At 36.5% G+C, this 24,137-nt stretch overlaps 1 protein-coding gene across 7 annotated transcripts in view; it reads left to right on the top strand.

Annotated features, from left to right (window-relative positions):
• The window catches only part of LOC121312948 (DNA-binding protein Ikaros-like), a 41,224-nt gene extending 28,885 nt beyond the window's left edge, over positions 1-12,339 (top strand). Inside the window, exons 5-8 of one of the 7 annotated variants that reach the window (XM_041244934.1) lie at positions 1,247-1,414; positions 2,940-3,065; positions 6,402-6,533; positions 9,488-12,339. In XM_041244934.1, coding sequence (XP_041100868.1) covers positions 1,247-1,414; positions 2,940-3,065; positions 6,402-6,533; positions 9,488-10,176 — 1,115 coding nt within the window. In that variant the 3' untranslated portion in view covers positions 10,177-12,339. Of the gene's footprint in view, positions 1-1,246; positions 1,415-2,939; positions 3,066-6,398; positions 6,534-9,487 lie in introns of all 7 variants that reach the window. The other 6 variants (XM_041244933.1, XM_041244937.1, XM_041244936.1 and 3 more) reach the window with 6 other exon arrangements.
• The last annotated feature ends 11,798 nt before the right edge of the window (positions 12,340-24,137 follow it).

Genomic DNA, 24,137 nt, shown 5'->3' with positions numbered 1-24,137 from the left:
GTTTGGGTAATCCATTGTTTTAGAATGATGTAGTGTATATATAGTATGTATTTTTTGAATTTGTAAAGGTTTGTAACTAATGATAAAGGTGTTTTTTTAACTGATGTATTGGAGTTTTGACTGTTGGCAGGTCAGAAGCTAATAGAGCAAAAAAAAAAAAAAAAAAAAAACAGGAAAATGTAAATGTAAAGAAGTTATTATACGGTCTATAATGAAGTGGCTCTCATTTAAATATAAAAATGTGCTGAGGTGAAACTGTGATCCTGAAATGCATTTTTAATGAGTTTCTTCTATATATATTATTTTGCTGCTTCACTGGCGGTTCTTATTTTATAGAGCCTTTGAAAAAAAAAAGACATTTAAATCTTCCCCCAAAATGCCACAACACACAGAAGTGGATATTGGTTTATTCCAAAACTGTTGATCAGGAAGAGTGGCTTTTCAACACAAAATGTTGCTCTCACTTTATTTAAATGAGTTTGAATTTGCATTGTGATGTGCCATTCTGATTTTAGAGAAAAAAAATTAGATTTTCAGATCAAATTGACCCAAGGCAGTGAAGCATTAAGAAACTGGCAGGTTTAGTCTGAAAGCCTCTTGTTCTATCACACCAGCCTGCTTCCACAAGTCGCACACTAGACCAGGGAAGTGAACTTTTCTTGCTGAAATCTTCATGGTTATTAGGTTTAATTAAGCTTCTTTTTTTTTCTAATTTTGGGGCTAGTGATTTCTCATGAAAGGTAAGGGACAATGGCTTCTGGGACAATTCAGTCAGACCCTACAGGAGCTACCACACAAATGTCAAATTGAAATTTATTTAACCAAGACACAAAGCCTTGAAACACGCAGAATATTATGTACAAATACACAATCAAAGACACAAACAAATGACTCAGTAAACTACTGCACAGGGTAAACATCTGTACAACAAAACAATATAGGGATTTCAAAAGCAGGCCCCTCATTAGAACTCTCCTTAAGCATAGTTATAAGTCTCTAATGCAGATCTAAGATAACAAAGAGCTAATAACCAGAGGAACCTCTCAAATAGAGACAGTCAACAACTAAGTTGTGGTTTTGTGAAGTAAAAGCTGAGACTACCAAATTTACTTGTGACCAGAGCCCAGTACAAACTCACTGTAGGCCTCCTGAGGCGAGAGGCATCAGTCACTGCCTGAACCTTTCGACCCCACCCCCAACACCCCCCTTGCTAATGAAGCTCGGATGTGTTCTTTGTTTTTCACAGGTGAACGGCCGTTTCAGTGTAATCAGTGCGGCGCCTCCTTCACACAGAAGGGCAACCTACTACGCCACATAAAGCTGCACTCGGGTGAAAAGCCATTCAAGTGCCACCTATGTAACTATGCCTGTCGCCGTAGAGATGCCCTCACGGGTCACTTGCGCACTCACTCTGGTAGGTCAAATACAAACATAACATTTCAAATATATAACAAAACAAAAAATGATTACACAAAAGGAAGCAAACAAAACAAGCAAATATGTAGTCCACAATGTATTAGTGTTTACGACCTGTTTCTAATTCAGAGTACAGTATTTGAAGAAGTATCTCCAAAGTTATTTTTATTGAAAATGCAGGTGCGCCACACTAGCAATGCAATGGTTCTGTATGAAGGTGGCAGTCAAATAGTTAGCTCCAGAGGTAGAACCAATTCACACTGGACATGGAGTAGAATATGTTAAATTGTCAGCACCTGGGTTCTATCGTACAGTACCTCTGCCCAGTACTGTGTAGCCATTGCTGACTATGACTGTGTCGCTTGTTAATGGTTTTGCTTGGCTTTTTTCAAGGTGAATACACATGTATTATTATGGAAATTGCAGCTGATGAAAAATGCCTCTTCTTTGTGTAGTATTTTTAATGTTGTAAAGGCTAGAGTTATTTTTAATCACATGTTTGCAACATCAGAAGTTGTGCTTTACACTCTGATCAGTGATGTAGTTTGTCTGTGGTTTTACTGAACAGAGTAAGGCTATATGTATTTAAGTAGAACCCTTGACAATCATTTTTGTTTTCCAAAAGCTGTTCAGTGGAATACCTCAATAGGCTCAAAACTGCTTTGCTGAAGCAGTGAAACTGATGACTTGTCTTTTCAAGTATGACAATGCAGTGATCCTTGTAACACATGACACATTCATGGCAGCAGTGTCCTAGAAGATATAACTGTTCTACATTTTACCAATATTTGACTTTAAATTATTATTTGGGTTTTTGCTTTTGTTACACTCTTATCTCGATTCCCGTAAAATTTCCATAGAAATTTGTTGATGTTTGAGCGGCTCCAGTATTGTTTGATCTAAATTCACAGCTGGCTGTGGACTGTATTTCATCGGCCAGTCTTTCAGATCCCCATTACGACATTGTCGTGATGCTTAGACCTTTGAACTGTATCAGCTCTATACAATACAATTGTTGACACAGGTGACAGAGTTTCGTGACAAATGAACAGATTTCAACATTGCTGCAGCAGAATGATTTCCAGAATGAACCCTATTTGGTCTTTAAACAATTTTTTCATCATTTAAAGAGTGATAGCAGTTCATTTAAACTACTTTTAAGTTAACTGAATATATAACAGACATGAAGAAGTTTATTTACAATCATTTGTGCACAAATTCATGTGTTCACTGGAAAATGGAGATTTGGGAAAATGAGAAGATATATTTCAGACAAACAAAATACAGTTTGCACTTGTACTGTATATCTGAATTATCATCACAAAGCATGGTAAGGAACAGACATGAGCAGGGCACCACTGGTCTGAATTAGATTCTTAATAGTGGAACCTTTATGTTTTACTTTGACAAAAGTTGCAAAACCTTTTCCAAAACTCAAGGGGACCCAGAAAGTTGAGCCATTAAAAAAAAAAAAAAAAGTATGCCCTTTTAATTTCTTTAATGCTCATTTCTATTCTCGGCAGTGGGGAAGCCTCACAAATGTGGATACTGTGGCCGGAGCTACAAACAGCGCAGCTCATTAGAGGAACATAAAGAGCGCTGTCACAACTACTTGCAAAGCATGGGGCTGCCAAACACTGTCTACTCAGGTAAGAGTGTTGCTAGGAAACTATAAGGGGTCGGAGAGGTAGCAGGTAGCCAGGGCATGCTGCAGAATCCCACAGGCATGTCTGCATTAGAAATGCGGTCACCTTTTTTTCTAAAAGATGCTATGGTGGTTTTACATGGAGATGCTTACAGAGCTAAATGCTGTTAACATGAACTTATCAAGTAACCTTCTGCAATATGTAAAACAAATATTTTTCAAATCAAATGGGGTACCACTTATTTTAATAATGAATTAGTCATGTGAACGTTCAGTAATAAATGTACCTTTGCCCATTCTAAACAGAATAGTGTTGTTTTATCGTCCAATGATTACTATCGCATCATTACTTTTTGAAATCACTTTGTGTTTTACACAATTAAGATACCCCACTAACGTTTTTGGAAACGTCACACAAATATATGTACACACAGTATATAATGGATATATATATATATAATATATATATTATATGTGTAGTGTTGTTGTGTGGGTTGATATATCGTGCACCCAAAGACCCGCAAACAAATCGTATATATATATATATATATATATATATATATATATATATATATATATATATATATATATATATATATATATATATATATCGAGGGCCGAGATATAGCGAGAGACCCATAGAAAAACAAATAGGCTAATAACGAATACTGTACAGCCACTCCCTTGTTTTATCGGGGGCATCAGGGTCCAATATAAATCCTCTACACAACACACTTGTTCTCATTTTTCGTGTAAAAAGTAGCATACCATTTTAATTCATACTGCGGAGGGTATTGCTTCTCATCAACTTAAGTCTGCAATTAATCTCATGAATCTTCCTCTGCTTTCTCAAAATGCCCAAACCTCTGCATTGAAAGAATCCATTCACAACATAGGAGGCTTGTTGCTATGGAGCCAAGGTCACTGCCCTGTGTTTTTTGCTAGTGCATTGCTTAAAGTAGATATTTAATTTGCTTTGTGTTATTGTGCAATGAGTGTGTATATGATAACAGAACAATATTAATGCTTTGTTTTTAATTGTTCGGTATGTTTAGTTTGTGATGTGCAGTAGTACGAAATAAAACAAACAGTAATTCTAAGTGAAATTGTCTATGTATAGTACAGCTAAGGTGTGTGCAGTTAGACTATAATAATGTGGAGAAATGTATATCTGAATCTGCAGTATAGCGATGGGTGGCTGTGTATGTAAGTCTTGCAGTTTAAACTGTAGATGGAATTAATTTCCTGTAACTCATGAAGCCCAATATTTATTTTTATTTAGTTGTTGACATTGATTTGTACCCCAGTTTAGAATTGCCTAATGGCCATGATCAGTGATGACATAACCTGGACTCAAACCAGTGATCTCCAGTCTATAGGGCGCATCCTGCACTCCACATGGAGCGCCTTTACTGGATGCGCCACTCGGGAGCCCCTAAGTTCATATGCTCATCTATTATTTTATATGTATACACCGTATTTGTTTTTACCGTATTTAAAGGTAGAAAGGGTTTTTAAAAAGGTATTATTCTTTACAAATGTCATGTTATTTTGTTTCCAATTCTTGTTTTTCAGTCTTAAGTTCATTGTTGTTTATTGCAACACGCCTTCTACTGAAGATCATTTCTAGTGGTCTTAAGGAAGATAGAGAGAGTCAGTCTAATTTGATTGATAGTCTCACCTTCAACACCTGTGCAAGAACCCCTACAGACAACTGTGTTCTGACGGGCTAGTTGAATTAATGGTTGCTATTAATAAGATGTGTTGAATCTGGTATGCTTTTGTTAATATTTGAGAAAAGAGAAATATTTATTCCAAATGTATCAGTTGGTTTGTATTAACATCCCAGTTGTAATTATTTAAGTACACAATTAAAAAACTTAATATTGGATTGCAGCACAAACCCTTTTTAATGGGTTATCCTGGGAACAGGATATGTGGTTAATGAAATCCAGGATGATTCCCTGGTGCTTTAAAATGCCCAAAAATCCAGCTGTGGCTGAAGTATGAGGTCAGGAGATTCAAATTTTAGGCAGAAGTTATACCATATAGAATGTGACGGACAGATTATTGTCAATGCATCAGGGTGAGCATTTTAAATATGGTTTAAAATTCACAGAAGGGAATTGTGCAGCAATAAATACCTACTGGAGAATTGTGAGGTTCTGACTGGTTCTGATTTTGTTCGTTTAAACGCCTTTCCTGTTGTACAAGGTTTCCAACACTGCTCATTATAAATCACATATGAGAAATCAATCGTTATGGATTTGTCAAAATCCTATTTTGTGTATAAACATCATCATGTGCCAACTTGCGTAAAAAAACACTTTTTATGTTTAATAGTCGTTCATGAGTACACTGTTCGTCTTTTTGAGTAAAAATAAGCTAATACGCAGTTTGTTGGGTGTCTATATTATAACAGAAATCATTTTGTTCAGTTTGAGCAACCAATAAATGCAAAAGATGACATCTGTTATAACAATAAGACACACTACACACAGCAACTTCTGATATAATACAGTAACTCGCAGCAGAGGTGGTTGGAAAAGGAGACGCATGAGCAGTCAACGATTGTCTTGCCGCTGCTGCCAGCCTGTGTTCACAAGTTGCATGTCTTTATTTAGGCTGGTTTGTTTAGTTTTTCCCCCTGATATTGTATCATTACTCTGTTTCTAGGTTGAATGTCCTTCGTCCCTGTTTCCAAGATGTTTTAAGATTTCAATTAGCTCATGTATATTGTATTAACTCACAGTACACATATACATGTTCAGGTCACTATAGTCTCTAGTATATATGTTTTAAATCCTAAATGAAAATCAATTTTATAAGCAAAACAACACAGTCCATTGTGGCTGGTTGAAGCCTCTGAACTGTATATCTCAGTACGATTGAGCTATTGCATGCGTGAACTAGATACGTGTGAGTAATATTATATTTTATAAATTGGATGAATAGAGTTCACAGATTTAATTCAATTCGCATTTGTTGAAATAATATTTGATAAGAAAATAAGCATTTACTGGAGATCTGGAAAAAGATTTACATCATTTTTGCAACACAAGCGTCTTCTTTTACAGGGCAGAATGTTTGCAACTACTAGGCTTGTAGGTAATGTACTCCAGAATGTGAAGCACCTGGTTCCTGGCAAGCACATTTATTTTTTATTAGTTTATGAAACAGACTTCTGATGGCTATTTTGCTGTTTTGCAACTGAGAACTTAGATTATTATTAGATCTTTGTAGAGAACAGAATATTAGATCTTAGCAGAGCTAAGCAATTTGTGAAGTCGTCTTATTATTTTAATTCTAAACTGCACATTTCTATTTTGCTTTCCAGTAGTAAAGGAAGAAAGCAACCACAATGAGATGAGTGAAGACTTAAGCAAGATGGGATCAAAAAGAGCCCTGGTGCTAGACAGACTAGCTAGTAACGTAGCTAAGCGTAAGAGTTCTATGCCTCAGAAGTTTGTGGGTAAGGGTTAAAAGTCTGCTTTTTTTAGTCCATCTACATTAATCATAGGAGTTTGTATTTGTCTCATACCTTTTAACATTTTAAAAACTAGAAATACAAAACAAAGCAGTTCTGCAAACTGTAGTATTGAACATATTGGTACCCTGCCGGAAGGTGACATTTGGTGTGCTGAACCAGGATGTAATGGGAGGCAAATAAGGAGTGGCTATAGTGGGAGTTCCTACTGCATGGCATCTTACAACCTGTGATGCATTATCAACACCCCATTAGTTACTTCTAGTGTTTGCTTCCCACGCCACTGACTCTTAAAGCTCTTTACTCCATCATACTTTATTAAGCACCCCATACTTAAATTAAGTAGCACAAGACTATGCATGTGCAGACAACTAAACGAGTACTTCAAAAAGTTCTGTAAGGGTTACATCTTTTATGTTTGTTGAAAGTGCAGTCAAGTAGGTGTTGCTGTTTTCTCTTTAGTAACCAAGTCTGTGGAAGTATAGTTTTGCTTTCTGGATGTCCTTCACAAATACTGTAGGGTTATCACCACCACAAAAGAACCCTTGCGACTAGGCCAAACTCCAACTGAGGAAACGCTAGTGTATATATAATGTGTGAGGAGATGAGAGGTTCAGTCTCTCAGACCACAACAGCCATCCTTAATTAGCTAGTACAAAAGAACAGTATTTCCATTGTGTCATTGTACTTGTTTAGTTTGTAATGGATTTATTTCAGCTTAACTTATTCATCAACATCAACCAGGAAAATGGAAACCATTGTATGTTTTTTTGTATATACCTTTAGTTGAGTATGGTCTGATCTGGAAAGTAATTATATCTGTAGCAGTAAGAAACATAGGGATTTAAGTGTAGGACACTGGGATGTGACAGTGGACAAATGTGTTTATAGTATGTCATTCCCCTTTGGGTAAAAACTAGGCAGTGTGAATTATGTCAATTTTCCGTCAACTCCTAACACAGTGCAAAGCATCTTTGAATGTATTTTAAACTAAAAAAGATCCTGTCCTTAGTGGTCATCAAGACATTTCAGGGTCTTTATCATCATTGATATTTAAAACCGTTTGTCTGACAGAGTTTTTTATAATTTCAACAGCTCAGAAAGCAATCCAGTCTTTAACATGGCTGTGGTATACGCTATTTAAAAAATAAATAAATAAAATATTACAATTAAAAAAACAGCTTAATACTACTTACAATCCATTGTATACAATGGGTGTGTTGTGTATTTATGATTTCATAACTTTATGGTGTGCATTTCAAAAGAAAGTGTGCAAATAACTATTTGGAGTAAATAAGTGAGAATCTAGCCCAGCGGTGTCATACTCCAGACCTCGAGGGGTGCAGGGTCTTCTGGTTTTCATTCCACTTAAGCTCTCAATGAAGTTAATTGATCTAATTATTTGTTCAATTAGACATTTCATATTTTTCAAGGTCTTTTACAGTTGATGATTTAAAAAATGGACATTATTCAAGGTACACTACCTATGAAACATTTTGATGCCTGGAGAGGAGTGTTAAATGACACCCCTGATCTAGCCCTTTGTGTAATTGAGTTGGAGGGACATGTATAAAATGGCAGCCAGTATTTATTTTATACTTCTTTTAGACTGTGCAACTAGGGATCAAACCCATTGCTAGACGCAGTCATTATTAGTATTTATATTAATAATGGCTTATACATTTTTTTTAACAAGTAAACATAATCATATCAAACAATTTAAGGGTTAAAGAGTAAGCAGCAGGGTTCAGAAAAAATACTGTTACATTCCCCCACATGTTTCTACAACTGTTTAAATAATGTACCTGTCATTTTTATTCATTGTTAACATCCTGACAACTTTTTACACTTATAACATCAAAGCTCGTTTTAGTGTAAGGAGTATTGCCCACATTGGCAAACAGGTAACACAGCAATAACGATCCATGATGTGGTACGGAACAGAAATGCCAGAGCACTTGTGTTTAACTCACTCGCTCTTCCTGCAGTGATTTAGAGCAGGGTTTTCCAATCCTAGACCCTTAATTGAACTGACAATTTGCTTAGTTGGACCTTTTAAGTGTTTTCAGCTCTTAAACAGTCACAGAGTTCAAGTTACTTAAAAAAATTATAGCTAATTTCAAATCTGCAACTGAGCTGAAAACAAGTAAAAAGGTCTAATTAAGCAAGTTTACAGTTCAATTAAGAGTTTCATTAAGTAACTGAGAACTCGGAATGAAAACCAGCAGACACAGGGGGTCCCCAGGACCAGGGTTGGGAACCACTGATTTAGAGGACAGATCTCAAACCCCAGTGCACTAGAGCGGCCATTTGGTTTAAAAAATTTTGAAACAGACTTTAAATTTATAAGTGTAAAAAGTTGTCAGGATGTTAACAATGAAAAGAAAAATGAGATAATGTCATTTAAACAGTTGTAGCAACACGTGGGGACGCACAACGCTATATTTTTCGGAACCCTGCTACTTACTCTAAGTACTTTCAATGGAATATGTCAAGCATTTTTGTAGTAAAATCTTTAACAAAAGCATCACATCACATGAGTCTTCTTATTGGACACATTTTCAAAGGTTTAACGCAAGTCTTTAATTAACTCCTACTTTTTGAAGGAGACAAAACATCTGTTCATTTCAGGTCCGTTTAGCAGGCTGCTTATGATAATTATGATTATGTAGCTGCAGAATTTGGTGAATCTGTGGAAGACTGAGAATTTCTGCATTTCTAAGGAATTCCATTTTCTGCAGATTTGGGCTGCTATGGTACCCTTTATACAATGCAGTGTTTAGAAATGAAACCCTGCTTTATTAATAATAAAACCTTTCTATGAAAATTAAAAAGAAATACAGTTATATTGCAGTGTATTCTTTAACAATTTACATTAATATATTTATACTGTGTTTTCTTATTCTGTTTGGCTAACCATTGTCTTTTTGTGAAAACAGGAGAGAAGAGGCTGTCGGACCTCTCCTATGATGGCAACTCAAACAACTACGACAAGGACAGCGAGATAATGCAGCCTCATGTCATGGACCAGGCCATAAACAGTGCCATCAGTTACCTGGGGGCCGAGTCCCTGCGTCCCCTGGTCCAGACTCCCCCTGCCTCCTCCGATGTGGTCATCAGCCCCATATATCCTCTTCATAAACCAAACAATGGCAACAACCACAGCCACTCAGTCCATGACAGTGCCGCCGAGAACCTGCTCCTACTCTCCAAGGCCAAGTCAGTTTCCACAGAGAGGGATGTCTCACCTAGCAACAGCTGTCAAGATTCCACCGACTCTGAGAGCAACAACGAGGAGCGGGCTGGGGGAGGCGGTCTCATCTACCTGACCAATCACATCGCGCCGCAGGCTCGGAATGGCATCTCCGCCGTCAAGGAGGAGCATGGCAGGCAGTACGATCTCCTGAGGGCTGTAGCGGAGTTCAGGGTGGTCACTAACGAGGGGGAGCAGGTCAAGGCTTATTACTGTGAACACTGCAGAGTTCTCTTCCTGGACCACGTCATGTATACTATCCACATGGGTTGCCACGGTTTCCGAGACCCCTTTGAGTGCAACTTGTGTGGCTACCGAAGCCAGGACAGGTATGAGTTCTCCTCCCACATGACGCGAGGGGAGCACCGCTTTTAATGCACACACACTGGGAAAATCTGAGGGACCATTGATAAGGATTTATGTATATACATTTCCATACTGCATGGGTGAAAAAAAAAAACCCAGCACATTTTAGACAGCATTTTATTATACTAAAAAGCAAAATGGAACAGCAAAATCACTTTTTTGGTTTATTTGGTTTTATTTTCATTAAACAAATTAATTCACATGCTTAAAAGGAATGCCCACTGTTTTCCCCATGTGTTTGTGCCAGAAGAAGAGGGTTTAGTTGAGAGACTGATTTGTTTATACACGGACATATCTTGTGAAGGGAATATAAAGAATGCAATAGAACTGCTATTTAGGTTGAACTGCTTTGTTTTCTGTTTCAGATAAGAAAAAGTACAAATTGTGTTAACTACAGAAAGGTGACATTTGATGTAGCATATGTGGAAATCCTGAAAATACTAATAAAATTAAAGAAAAACTACTGTATTTGCCAAAATGAAACATTTATAATATGTATTTTAAAATGTCATGTTTGGGTTGTTTGTTCAAAGTATTCCATATGTGAGAACTAAACTGGTATTATCCTACATACACAACAACAGAAGGGTTCTTACAAGTATTTCATGATGATATAGGGTTGTAAAACTGTGCATCAGCTTCGTAATGCAACTGTTTGAAAGAGTAAACAAGAGCTTGATTTCTTTCTACAGCTGAAACATTTTATTTCAAAATTAAAATTGCACCACCCTTGGTGACTGTACTAGAAATACACATTTTGGGCTACTCTTCATGGTTACAATTCCATGTAGTTTAAACCTACAAGCAGTGTTCTATCCAGGTGACGCGCAGTGACTAGTAGTTCCCTTAAAAGTATGAAATGTAACCATGGCCGAGGGTTAATGGTTCATTTCTATTTCAGGGAACCAGGGTTATAATAATAACCTGACGTTATAGTCTGCCTACCAAAACATTCTGTTAGACAAGACATTTTACATTACAGTGAATGAAGCTCTAGCTTACTTTTTTTAAATAAAGTGAACATAAATGGCTAGATTCACAGTCCCTGATTAGCTTTACTCGCGGATTACCTTATCTAAATTAACATTGAGTAGACCAAGATTAGTTCTAACCAGGGGCTGTGAATCTAGCTGTCAAACTTCAGACTGCTCTGGAAGTATGAAAGATAACTCCACACAAAAGAGCATACCAGCGAACTAATCAAATATACTTACATATATATCTGTGCACATCTGTTTTACTAAACTTGTACTTGTGCAACTAATAAATTAATATTTTAATTGATTAAAACCCTGATACTTAGTGTTACATTTTTTTAAAAAAATAGCTGTTTTTATTTCTACGTTTCCAATTTAAGTTTTCATATAGAGACAGGATTATAATCATGCATGTTAATTACGTGGAGCAAAAATGCAACAGATGAAACAGGGCAGTACATTCAGAATTGCACTCATTACAGAAGTGATTATGCAAACTAGATCTCAAGTGTTATAGCTGAGACACTTGCATATTGACATTTTTATTTTGCAGCCAATGTTTGAGCTTAATTTACAAATCTGTGCGTAATTAAGTCTGTATCAAATGTGTGGAGGCACATAAAGTAGCTGTTTCAACTTTTGAATTCATTAGGGTACTGTTAGTTTGTAATAAGGAAAGGGTTCAAGTTGTACAATATTTTGTATCGAAATGAAGAATTAAGGCAATAGTATGCGTGGTTCTATAATGCAGAACCATCAGTGACATTATTTTTATGTAAAGTATTTATGCTCACTGCATAATGTATTTCATGTTTTTTTTTTTATGTATTTATGATAAGATGCTTTCCGCTTGCATACATTTTATGAGTACATTCATACATACTGTATTTCTTCTGTACAGTCTGAGTTAGTTTTGTTTACAGCAAAAGAAAAGTGTGAATGTTCAAAAAAAAATTTTCTTTCAGCATTCTCAATGTGCAGTTCAGGAAATTATTTTATGTTGTTTTTGCCTTAGAGGATGTTGAAAAAATATGTCTGCAAAAAGTCTAATAAAAAAAAAAAAAATCATTTTATAAATATAAAGTGACAAATCATTTTACCCCCATTTTTTCCCAGTTTAGAATGTTCAATTATGTTCCCTCACCGCGCAACTTCACACAGCAGATCAGAAGCACTGCGGGTCAGTGTGCTCTCTCTGATCCCACCACCAAGCCAATCACCTCTTCACACCCAGGAGCTTGACAGTGAAGGTTGCCAAGCAAACCACCCCTTCAAAAACAGCCCTGTGGTTGTCAGTTTGAGCCAACTGGGCACCTGGCCTGTAGGGATTATTGTAGGGTGGTGTGAAGCCTCCTTAACCCTACAAATTATTATATTTGAATTATTCTGTTCATTGCTTTATAGATCACGTGGTAAAGACCCACATTGCAATTCAGCATTTAGAACATGGATTTGAAAAGCATTGCAGGGGTACACTCAAGGGTCCCAATTCACTGTGTCACAGCTGAAATGTACAGAAATATGTGTGCACAGCCCGCAGTATAAAAATCCCACACCTCTGACTAGAAAAACTTCTCGTAATTTGCCACATCTCCCACACTGTTCAGAGCTTCACCTCCTTTTGGGCCCAGTCTTTATTATTAGTCAGCAACAAGTTTGGGCTGTATGTATTTTATGCTCTGCTTGCCTGGTGGCTTGAGGTCAACTAACCAAGTTACACCACTCTAGAGCAGCTTTTCATATCATGCTGTGCATGACATCAAAGATATGTTGGAAACACACTATGGTACATAAAGGGACATTCATATCATACTCCTAAAGCCAAAATGCTGCACCACACGCACAGAGAAATGTATAGTACGTAAATCGGGCTTTCAAACTGCAATATGATTGCAGTGCTAATCATATGAATACCATAAGAATACAATTCATCGTGAGTTCACGGAAATTCCTTTGGAAATAAGATTGTTCCTGATCAAAACAATTAGCCACCCAGGACACGGCTGCACGGAGGCAGGAAAAAGGTTACACTGAAACACAAGCCAAGGTCCCTATACCCCATTACGACATCCCAGACCAGAGATAGATTAATCTTGTGCTGTCACCATTGCCCACTCCAATCAGTTTCATATGGCTTCATAATTTATGCTTTCTTGCATCATGGCCCAGCCACCAATGGCGTTCAGCCCTTAAATCTCTCCCCACACGTGCCAACATGCGAGTGAAACTCAATTCAATGCAAACTACAGGGATACACTTCGCAAGCTCTCCTCCTTCTACAATTATACCAGTCCTAAGAACTTTTCCAACCTGCTGATGATTGCTCTGCAGACGAGGCATGCCTGAATAACAGCTACTAGTGTGACTGGTTATCCCTAAAATCAGTCAGGTAGTCCTATAGGGGCTACCCCCAGGAATCCTACACGATTTGAATTGAAGTGGTGGTAGCTAATACAATAATTTAATGAATCTTACCTGTCTTGCACTTTTATTCACTATGTAGGTTTCAAATGTGCAGTTTTTAAAGAAAGTAAGCAGACATGACACTTGGTTAAACTTTAGGTCAAAGAAAGATCTCAGTTTGCCTTTCTTCCCAAGAGCTGCCATTGGGTGAAGTTATCTCTAAAGTAAATAGGACTATGAAAGTAAATGTAGCTCTAGCAGTTCAACCTATGTCATACCTAAAAGTGAGTCAATACTGTACATCTTCTTCTCCATGTTCTTTTTTATTTTTATTTTTTACAGAAAGCAGGCACAGATCCTGAAAAACAGAAGTGCCACATGAGGAAATGAAAACTGAAATGAAATTCAGCTGCAAAAGCATCAGGAATGACTATTATTGGCAAATACAAGCTGCATTGTCTTTATTTGTCACGCTGTTTGAGGGGGACCACAGGTTCTGTGACACCCTGTGGATATATTTGTGATATCAATTGCATGTGCTCCCTGGTCACGTGTAGGTTTTTGTATATGCTTCTATAACTTCCTGAGGTAAAAATTAATTTAAAAATACAGTGTTCAGACAGATTTATCTGTTATTTTTTTATTGAATGTCACCTACTTTATATATAAAGAAAAGTACTTTGAACCAATGAAATCTATTTACAGTATCTGGTATCTACGTTTCTCTAGGGCACACATATTTTAATGGTATATAACGTTTTTTCTAGTGGAAATTCTATATTAAACTCCAGCCTCTAAGTATTGTTACCTTTGGAAGGGAAACAATCTAGTCAAACTCCAGTCCTTGAGGACCACAAGGTCTCCTGGTTTTCATTCCAACTTATGCTCTCAGTGAAGTTAATTGATGTAATTATTTGTTCAATTGGACTAATTTCATATTTTTCAAGGTCTTTTACAGTTAACAATTTAAAAAATGCACTTGATTCAAGGTACACGACCTATGAAACATTTTGAGACCAGGAGAAAAGTGTTAAATGTGTCCAATTAACGAAATCATTAGAGCAATTAAGTAATTGCACTGCGGCCCTCCAGACAGATAGATTGGGTGGATTTTCAAAAACAAGATATTTTGTGGTGTCAGGATTCTTACCAAATATTTCTTATGCTCATATATTGATTAAATCAACCATGGCAAGGAAGGCTGGACTTTCTTCATGTGTCCCAGTTACAGCAAAGGAAAGCAGTTGAAATCCCTACCTCATACCCTGGGACCCTTCTACAGTCTCAAACTATTCTCAATATCTTTTGGATTTTTTAAAAATCTTTTTTTCAAAATTCTCTGCTCCTATTTAGTCGGCTTTTCAGTTTTAGAAAACTAAACCTATTAAAAAGGTTAATCTTTCATGTTTACATTTTATTACACTATTAAGTGTTTTTTAAAGTTATGGTTTAAATGAAGGGCCTTTTTGGGTGCTGAATTTCAATAATGTATAAAAAGAAATGCTCTTGCTAATTTAATTCAAAAGTTATAAATTCACTAAACGTATTGGTATAGTACATCTTGTATACCGTAAATATCCAAATATATAATTAGCATGTCCTGCTGCATAGAACCATGTTGCCATGACTAATGTTTGAGCAAAAAATAAGTCCAGTCAATCTGTCAAAAAAATCACCTATTCCACTGGCAAATGAGAGGGCTGTCAGAAAAAATGACTGACAGCATTATTCCTCCTCAGTAACAAATAGGAAGTTAAGCAAATTAAAGGTTGATGTAAGATAATGGAATATATTAAATAGTAGTAACTATTTCCCAACTTTTACTACATTTAACTGTAAAAGTCAGTTTTATTTATTTATTTCAATTTTAATACATATATATATATATATATATATATACACACACACACACACACACACACACACACACACACACACACACACACACACACACACACATAGAATGTGGATAGAATGATTACTATGCAATACTGGAGCAAGAAAACAATTAGGGAGATGGTCAAAAAAAAAAAAAAAAATTACATTTAAGCCAACAGCATTTCATTTTATGGCATCCAAATGGTGGTGTGAGTGAGCGAGGAAATTTGCATAGCAGGGATAATCTGGTACACAGACTGTCCCTGTTAGACATCTTGGCCTGGATCTGGGCAAAGCTTCTGATTTCACTTCTTGTTTCCTCGGCCCAGAAAATAAACCAAATGCTAATCTCCTCAGGGTTCTCTTAAACATCATTACTGCTCTAAAAAAAAATCTAAATAAATAACAGATACATATTATTTATATAAGAGAATGACACAGACCATCTATTAGTATGTATAATATAACATGCGTGTTAATGAACACACAGATACTGTAAGCAGGTGAGCAAAACACTTGTTACTGTAATACATTTGAATAAAGCTGCAAGAAATATTTTCTTTGTTGACTGCGAGTCACAAGATTATTAGATTCAATTACAGCAGAGCAGCACTATTTAGTTAAATATATTATATCCACTATCCCCTTCGGTCACTAAGTATGATTGTACCAGTATCTTATTTTATGTATAATGCAGGGTAACTTCTTGTACCCCATGGAGTTCACATAAATTGTTGTAATATTTTAAAAACAAAAAGTAAAAAATGTGACTGAAGGGCATAATATATCTAACACTTCAATAACATTGCAATTGTTTTGTTTTCATTGTTCACTTTGTGTGAACAATTAAGTAGAAATGGCAAAGCAAATCCCATCTGATCCTGATTGATATGCTGTACTGTAGTGCAGTTAATAATATGATACTAAACACGGATTCGTAAAGCTAGCGAATGGGTCTGATACAGTTTATTAGATTTTTGTTAAGACTGTTAGTCTTCTGTTCTCCTGCTTCTTAAATCACAATTTATCCAAATTAAATTGATATTATTCATGAATCTCATTTAAAAGCAATAATTATTGTTTCAATTATTCTGTTCTGTGCAAACTGCGAAACCAGTCCACTCTAGAACAGTTGTTACAGTGGCAGTCGAACATACAGTTGCGGTACTCTGTATAGGTAACAACCTTAAGTGTGCCTAATTAAGTCTTTAATAAAAGTTCAAGCAGCTCAATTTGGTGGTTGGCATCTGTAACTTGCACAAGTTTGCATTCCCCTAGATGCAGTATGGACTGTACTATGAATGTTGTTGGAACATATCACACTCCATACTAAGTGACTAAGCTGTTGTTGGAATGTATTCAACTTTGAGTCATTTGTGGAACTGGGAAGTTTTGCAACAGCTCTCATAATACAGATTACTTGGAAATTCATTGCATGATACTTACAATAGAACTTTAATTTTAATTCCCAAGAAATGTGAGGGTAGCTTTAAAAACACACACACACACACACACAAACACACTCTAATAAATCTTCATAATGCAGTGTGTGTGTGTGTGTGTGATTTATATATATATATATATATATATACACACACACACACACACACAGCTCTGGGAAAAATAAAGAAACCACTGCAAAATTATCAGTTTCTCTGGTTTTACTATTTATAGGTATGCGTTTGGGTAAAATGAACATTTTTGCTTTATTCTATAAACTACCGACAACATTTCTCTCAAATTCCAAATAAAAAAATTGTGATTTAGAGCATTTATTTGCATAAAATAACAACTGGTCAGAATAACAAAAAAGATGCAGTGTTGTCAGACCTCGAATAATGCAAAGAAAATAAGTTCATATTCATTTTTAAACAACACAATACTAATGTTTTAACTTAGGAAGAGTTCAGAAATCAATATTTGATTTTCAAGCACAGCTTTCATGCGTCTTGGCATGAGTCTTTCACACTGATGTTGGGTGACTTTATGCCTCTCCTGGCGCAAAAATTCAAGCAGCTCGGCTTCGTTTGATGGCTTGTGACCATCCATCTTCCTCTTGATCACATTCCAGAGGTTTTCAATGGGGTTCAGGTCTGGAGATTGGGCTGGCCATGACAGGGTCTTGATCTGGTGGTCCTCCATCCACACCTTGATTGACCTGGCTGTGTGGCATGGAGCATTGTCCTGCTGGAAAAACCAATCCTCAGAGTTGGGGAACATTGTCAGAGCAGAAGGAAGCAAGTTTTCTTCCAGGACAACCTTGCACTTGGCTTGATTCATGCTTCCTTCACAAAGACAAATCTGCCCGATTCCAGCCTTGCTGAAGCACCCCCAGATGAGTCCAATTTTCAGCTTTGCCCAACACCTGGTCGTCTAATGGTTAGACGGAGACCTGGAGAGGCCTACAAGCCACAATGTCTCGCACCCACTGTGAAATGTGGTGGAGGATCTGTGATGATCTGGGGGTGCTTTAGCAAGGCTGGAATCGGGCAGCTTTGGCATGAATCAAGCCAAGTACAAGGTTGTCCTGGAAGAAAACGTGCTTGCTTAAAAATGTTCATTTTACCCAAACACATACCTATAAATAGTAAAACCAGAGAAACTGATCATTTTGCAGTGGTCTCTTAATTTTTCCCAGAGCTGTGTGTGTGTGTGTGTGTGTGTGTCTATATATATATATATATATATATATATATATATATATATATATATATATATATAACACACACACACTCTTTTAATAAATAAATCTGCATAATGCAGTGTGTGTGTGTGTGTGTGTGATATTTATATATATATATATATATATATATATATATATATATATATATATATATATATATATATCTGTGTGTGTGTGTGCATGTGTACTGACATACTGTATACCTGGTGTGGCGGTTGAGTATCTGGGTTTCTAGAAGACCTCCTATCCTGCTATGCTGTCAGTACTGTGGAAAAGTTTACTTGTACCATATAAGTGAGCACTTTGGGAAGCATGCTTGTTCTCAGAATGGCTTATTTTGCTTCATTTGCAGAGGAAATTAGGCGAGCTTTTTTACTAAGGAGAAGCAGAAGCGTAAAAGAAAAATGGTCTGCTGTCTTCCCTTTTTTCCACAGAAAAACACAATCCAGAAAAAGAATAACAGCAGAGGTGGAACAGGTCCTTCCTTATTTTTGGATTTTCCCTTCTCCTGCCTATGTATTTAAACGTGAGATAATGCAAAAAAAAATAAGAATAAACAGGTTCTGATAGGAAACATCTATTTCAGTTATTCCAGCACCAGTGAAACAAATTCTGGAAAGGTATTTCTGTATTTAAGCAAAAATACTGACCCATAGGGTTACTTTTAAACTTTAAAATCTGGGTTCACAGTCTTTGATTTGCACCAACATAATATTACTCAATGTAAATGTAAACTTTGGTAAAGCAGTCAAGACTAGTCCTAATCTAGGAGGATAAAGGAGAGTGGATGTCTGTATTTGGTTTGTCATAGTCACCGAGCTAGCTAATCGTTAGAGTGAACGGTTTGCTAAACTCCTTCTGCTTAACAGGGCTAATACCTTTTCATTTTTGGTCTGATGTTTATTTGTTTATTTCATTTTAAATAATTGTGTCCTTCCATATGTTTCATTTTGATTATTCAGTGATTTCGGTTTTATTTGGATTGTGGTTTTCAGCTTGTGTAGTGTAGCAGCTTGTAAAATGAGGCCCAGTTCACCTCTGCTTTAGCTGGAATTTGAGTCTACTCCTTACCAAAAGCAACTTTTATCTTAAGACAGCAACAATGTTTAAAAATCAGCCTCCACAATGCCATGTGTAACAGTTAACACTGCATATGTTTGCTGTTTGTTTTTCTGTTGTTAATTTACAAGGATGTGTTGCAAGGAATCAGAATTAGCTGCTGTTCTTTTTACAAGGGAAGTTACTTAATACAGCTTCTGTATCCAGGTCTCATGACAGGGCGAGAGTCCCCCACAAACAACTTTCCACATTTCTTCTTCCAGTCACAGCTAAAACCCACTAGAGAAGATTTAGGAGCTACAGGGAAATTGCCCCCTCTATAGTAAATGCATTACATGGCCAATCTGCAGCAAGCATAGTCGAGAGGGATATAAGGTTGCAATGTTATCAAGTTTTTTTTGTTCTGTTTTTTTTTGGCAAAAAATACAAGCCTGCACTATTTAGTTGTGAATGGAGCTGGTGGAGGAAATGAAATATATAAATGCTACAAGGACTGTGCTACTTTATCTGTAGAGTGAATGTGCTTAGAATGCCGTGTTTGCTTGATGCAGACACAGAGTGTGAAGCCAAACAGTTTATAAAAAAAAAAAGAAAAAAGAGGAGCAAGCATTTTTAAAAACAGAACTTTTAATAAAAGAGTCTGACTTTTGCCACAGTATCATGTCGTGTCTTAACCCTGAATAGCATGTTTGGTATCAGTCCCTCTGCCTAGTCAATTCCATGTATTACCGCTGTTTTGTCATTTTAGTGTAAAATGCCCAAGTAAAATACAACATAGTTGGGACTAATTTGGAAATGTTCTGATATTAAGAACTGAGGGGGCCAAGTTAGCCCTGATTCTGTCTTCTTGGCCATTTTTATATAAACTCAAGCACTGAACTTGGCCCTTTTTGTAGGTATTTTTTAAACAGGAAATAGGTTTATACACTGTAACCTCTATATACCTTAATATGTAAAGCCACACAATTCCTCCTAAGACTATTTAAAACCTAAAACCTAGTAATTTTACATAAAAAACTGTATATAAATCTCTCTCTCTCTCTCTCTCTCTCTCTCTCTCTCTCTCTCTCTCTATATATATATATATCCTTTGCTGTCTTCCACAACAAAATCCCTATGGTCACGGGCACATTCTTCTGGGAGTTTTGTGTGTAGGCATTTTTGTACATTTCGCCACAATTCTGTTTTAAATCCTGCATATCTTAACTATAATACAACTTTAAATCCCGCTAACAAGCCTCCATCCTGCTTGTAATCTCGTTTTAAATCTCGCAAGCGGACTCTCCAATAGAAATGTAGGAATGTGTTGTCACTCAGTAGTTGGGGCGGGTTTTAAGTATTCAGAACATGTATGTCAGGAAGGCAGAACATTGCCCAGCAGCACTGGGAAATGTATTTATTATTATTTTTGTAGGTTTTATTTTATTTATTTTTTTAATGGAAATTAATTTATTAACCATTTCCAGAGTTTTTCCAGTATTTATTGGCTATCCATTTCCTATTTTTTTTTTTTTTTTTTTTTAATATAATCAGAAGCCCTAATTATAATACACACTGCTGCCTGCAATTACATTAATATATTTAACTCTTCATACCATATTCTTGAAAATAAGAACCTATTTTGTGTCATATGTGGTCCCTTCATTAGGGTCCAATGCAATGCCTCTCCACCCTGATTTCAGATCCTGCAGTTCGGCAAAACTTTGTTCAACCAGGGGGTTTATAGGAACTATTGCCATGGCTGAAGAGATGAGGGGAAAAAGAAAAGAAATCCAAGGAAATTAATCATCATTTTAATTTATATTTAAGTTCTGTTATGACTATAAAAATGATACAAATACTGAATATTTAAGTAACCAGGAGTCCTTAACTGCCAGGGTTTTTTGTAGTCGTAGGATCTGGTTCAGCCAATAATTTATCCAAGCCATTTTAGAACGATTGACTTTCTTACAGCAAAGGTCTCTTTATGCATCTTTCCCACCACATTACCGTATGGTTCTGTTGAGGTGTGGAAAGCAGTTGTAGTTAAGCTTAAAATTACTCTGCGTCATATTCTTGAGAATTTCATATTTCACAAAGGCATAGGTATCAGTGGAATACCCCACTCATCTGTTCTAAGCAAAAGCATACAGCTGAAGCTTCCAGTAACATTTTCCCATGCTCATACAAATAATTCCTCCCCAACATACTCTAATATAACTCTTTGAGGTTCATGCTCAGCAAATTGTCACCCTTGTTATAATTTTGAGAAACTTGTTCTTTAATTAGTTTTGGCAATGCATTGTTTAAAAGCATGTGAAATTGTTCCATAGCACTCGGTATGACCTCAAATGAATAACCATAGCAGTCAGATGTTCTAGACATGAAAGATGGGGAGCATGTTTTTCGATGAAATGCAGATATCATGAGTTTAGCCTCTTATTGGATTAACCCGAATACAAAAAAAATACATTTAAAAAAAAAAAAAAAAAAAAAAAAGTAGTGTTTACTGGTGGTTTTGGTCACATCTTGGTGGACCACTAATGTCTTCAGAACCTACCTTGGGATGTGACCAACAATTTGCAATGGTGTTATTTACTATATATTCTACTCCAATTAAAAACCCATCACATGGGGTGGGGGGGGGGGGGGGGGGGGGTCAGTCCAAGTCCAAGTTTGTTAAACAGGTTCAACTAACCACCCTAATACAATCCTGATTTTTACAAATGCAACCACATTCATCAGTTGTGAGTCCTGCAAGCCAGGTTAACACATTCACAGTTGTGAGTCCTGAAAGCCAGGTTAACACATTCATCAGTTGTGAGTCCTGAAAGCCAGGTTAACACATTCACAGTTGTGAGTCCTGAAAGCCAGGTTAACACATTCATCAGTTGTGAGTCCTGAAAGCCAGGTTAACACATTCACAGTTGTGAGTCCTGAAAGCCAGGTTAACACATTCACAGTTGTGAGTCCTGAAAGCCAGGTTAACACATTCACAGTTGTGAGTCCTGAAAGCCAGGTTAACACATTCACAGTTGTGAGTCCTGAAAGCCAGGTTAACACATTCACAGTTGTGAGTCCTGAAAGCCAGGTTAACACATTCACAGTTGGTGGCATGATCTTAATAAATGACAATTTCTGTATATTGGTTTTATATATTGTGGATGATTAATTTGGTTACTAAGTGCACACACACGCACACTGTTCTGTAAACAATTGTGCATTCAAACCACAGAATAGCACCAGAAACTGTTCTGCAGGGTTATTTGAACCTTTTAACCTATGAAGAAACTGTGAATATTAATTAAACCCTTTAACCTATTAAGAAACTGAATATTAGTTGTACTACTGAACTGATATGGCAAATGCGGGTTTTCTTTAGAAAAACAACTGAACTTCTGTTTCATGGTAATCTCAGATAAAATATATATAAAAAAATAAATAAAATAAAAAACTGGTTCAGAGAAAATTACCTAACACAAAGTGATGTTACCTTTTCCGCAAATTAACTGACAGTATGTTTTACCTCCATTTTTACGGAATATGGATGGAGACCAGTTTACAGATTCATTACTAAAAACAATATGGGCTCCTTACTGATAGCCATCAACTTTCGACTATCTGTTGGAACGGAAACCCACATTTCTGAGGAGGGGCATTAGTAGCAATTAAGATAAAGCTGAATGAGTAAATAACTCCACCTTGTGGTTTGTGTGAACACACCACAAGAGACAAGCAATCGCTTCCAAGCTGCCAAACAGGAAACAAAACAGTGAATACCACATGAAAACTGGGGAGCATGCACCCATTAGGCTGTTCAAAAACAGAAATGATGCATTTGACCGGTTCATTTGTTATGCACAGCCTAGATAGGTTTTCTGCAAAATGTAAAAAACAGCATATCCCTCTTTAGAATTATTTGCAAGATCAAGACAGCATAGCTGACATTTTGGACGGCAGGTGCTTCCATCACCCGGACTGCAGAAATACAACATACTACTAAAACATAAGAATTTAAGCAAAACTACTGTTTAGGAAATAATATCTTTATATAGCACCTTTCATAGTGGACCACCCTCACAAAGAGGTAGGCTGTGAAGTTTGCATTATATGCAGTCACTTACAATAGGACATTGATTTAACATCTCATCTGCAGGATGGAGCACTTGTAGGTAAAGTGACTTCCTCAGGGTCACACAGTGAGTCAGTCAGTGTCAGAGGTAGGATTTGAACCAGTGACCTTCTGGTTACAAGTGCTGGGCTTTAACCACTGGACCACACTGCCTGCTTAAATGCTGAAAAAAAAGACCTGAACTTGTACTGGAAATGTAAATGTTTCAAATCTATTTGGTGGTGGTATATGTTTGTACTTGGCATAGTGAAAAGAAAGTTTTTAGTTCTGTTAATTGTCTACATCAAGTATATGTGCCAGTTTTGTAATACAATTGTTTCACCGACATAGGTGGCATTTTATTCTGCTGAGTTCTGCTTCTATGCATTGAACACCATGCTTGCGTATAAAGAACACAGCCAAAAGTAATTTTATTTGACTTACAGGAGAGCAGTGCTTATTTTATATCTAAGAGATGTCTCTAATATGGTCATAGAAAGCATGACTGTTCTAGGTTCAGCAGTTAACCAGCATATGGCGATTCTTATTCTCTCACCCTCAGCCACCAGCATTAGAGGCACTGGCCTTCACCACAATACAATCCACCCAGAATCGGAGACAAAGAAAACATTTTCATCCCAAAAGCCTTGAAGAACTTAAGTGTATCGAGCTCAGTTGCAAACAAAACAGAGACGTTTATTTTCTGTGCAAAACAAAACAGTGCACAACCAAAAGTAAAGTTGCATGGTCCTCATATTTCTGGAAATACATCTTTTTCATGTCTTTATTACATTAATTTACTCATACATCAGAGACAAACAATCAATAGCTTGTTATATTGAGAACTGAAATGTAGGTCCAGTTTCATATGTTTTATAAA

This window comes from Polyodon spathula, chromosome 3 (genome assembly GCF_017654505.1).
Source record: "Polyodon spathula isolate WHYD16114869_AA chromosome 3, ASM1765450v1, whole genome shotgun sequence".
In the NCBI taxonomy this organism is placed as follows: domain Eukaryota; kingdom Metazoa; phylum Chordata; class Actinopteri; order Acipenseriformes; family Polyodontidae; genus Polyodon; species Polyodon spathula.
Note: the sequence above shows the minus strand (reverse complement) of the source record. Positions and strands in the feature narration are given on the sequence as shown.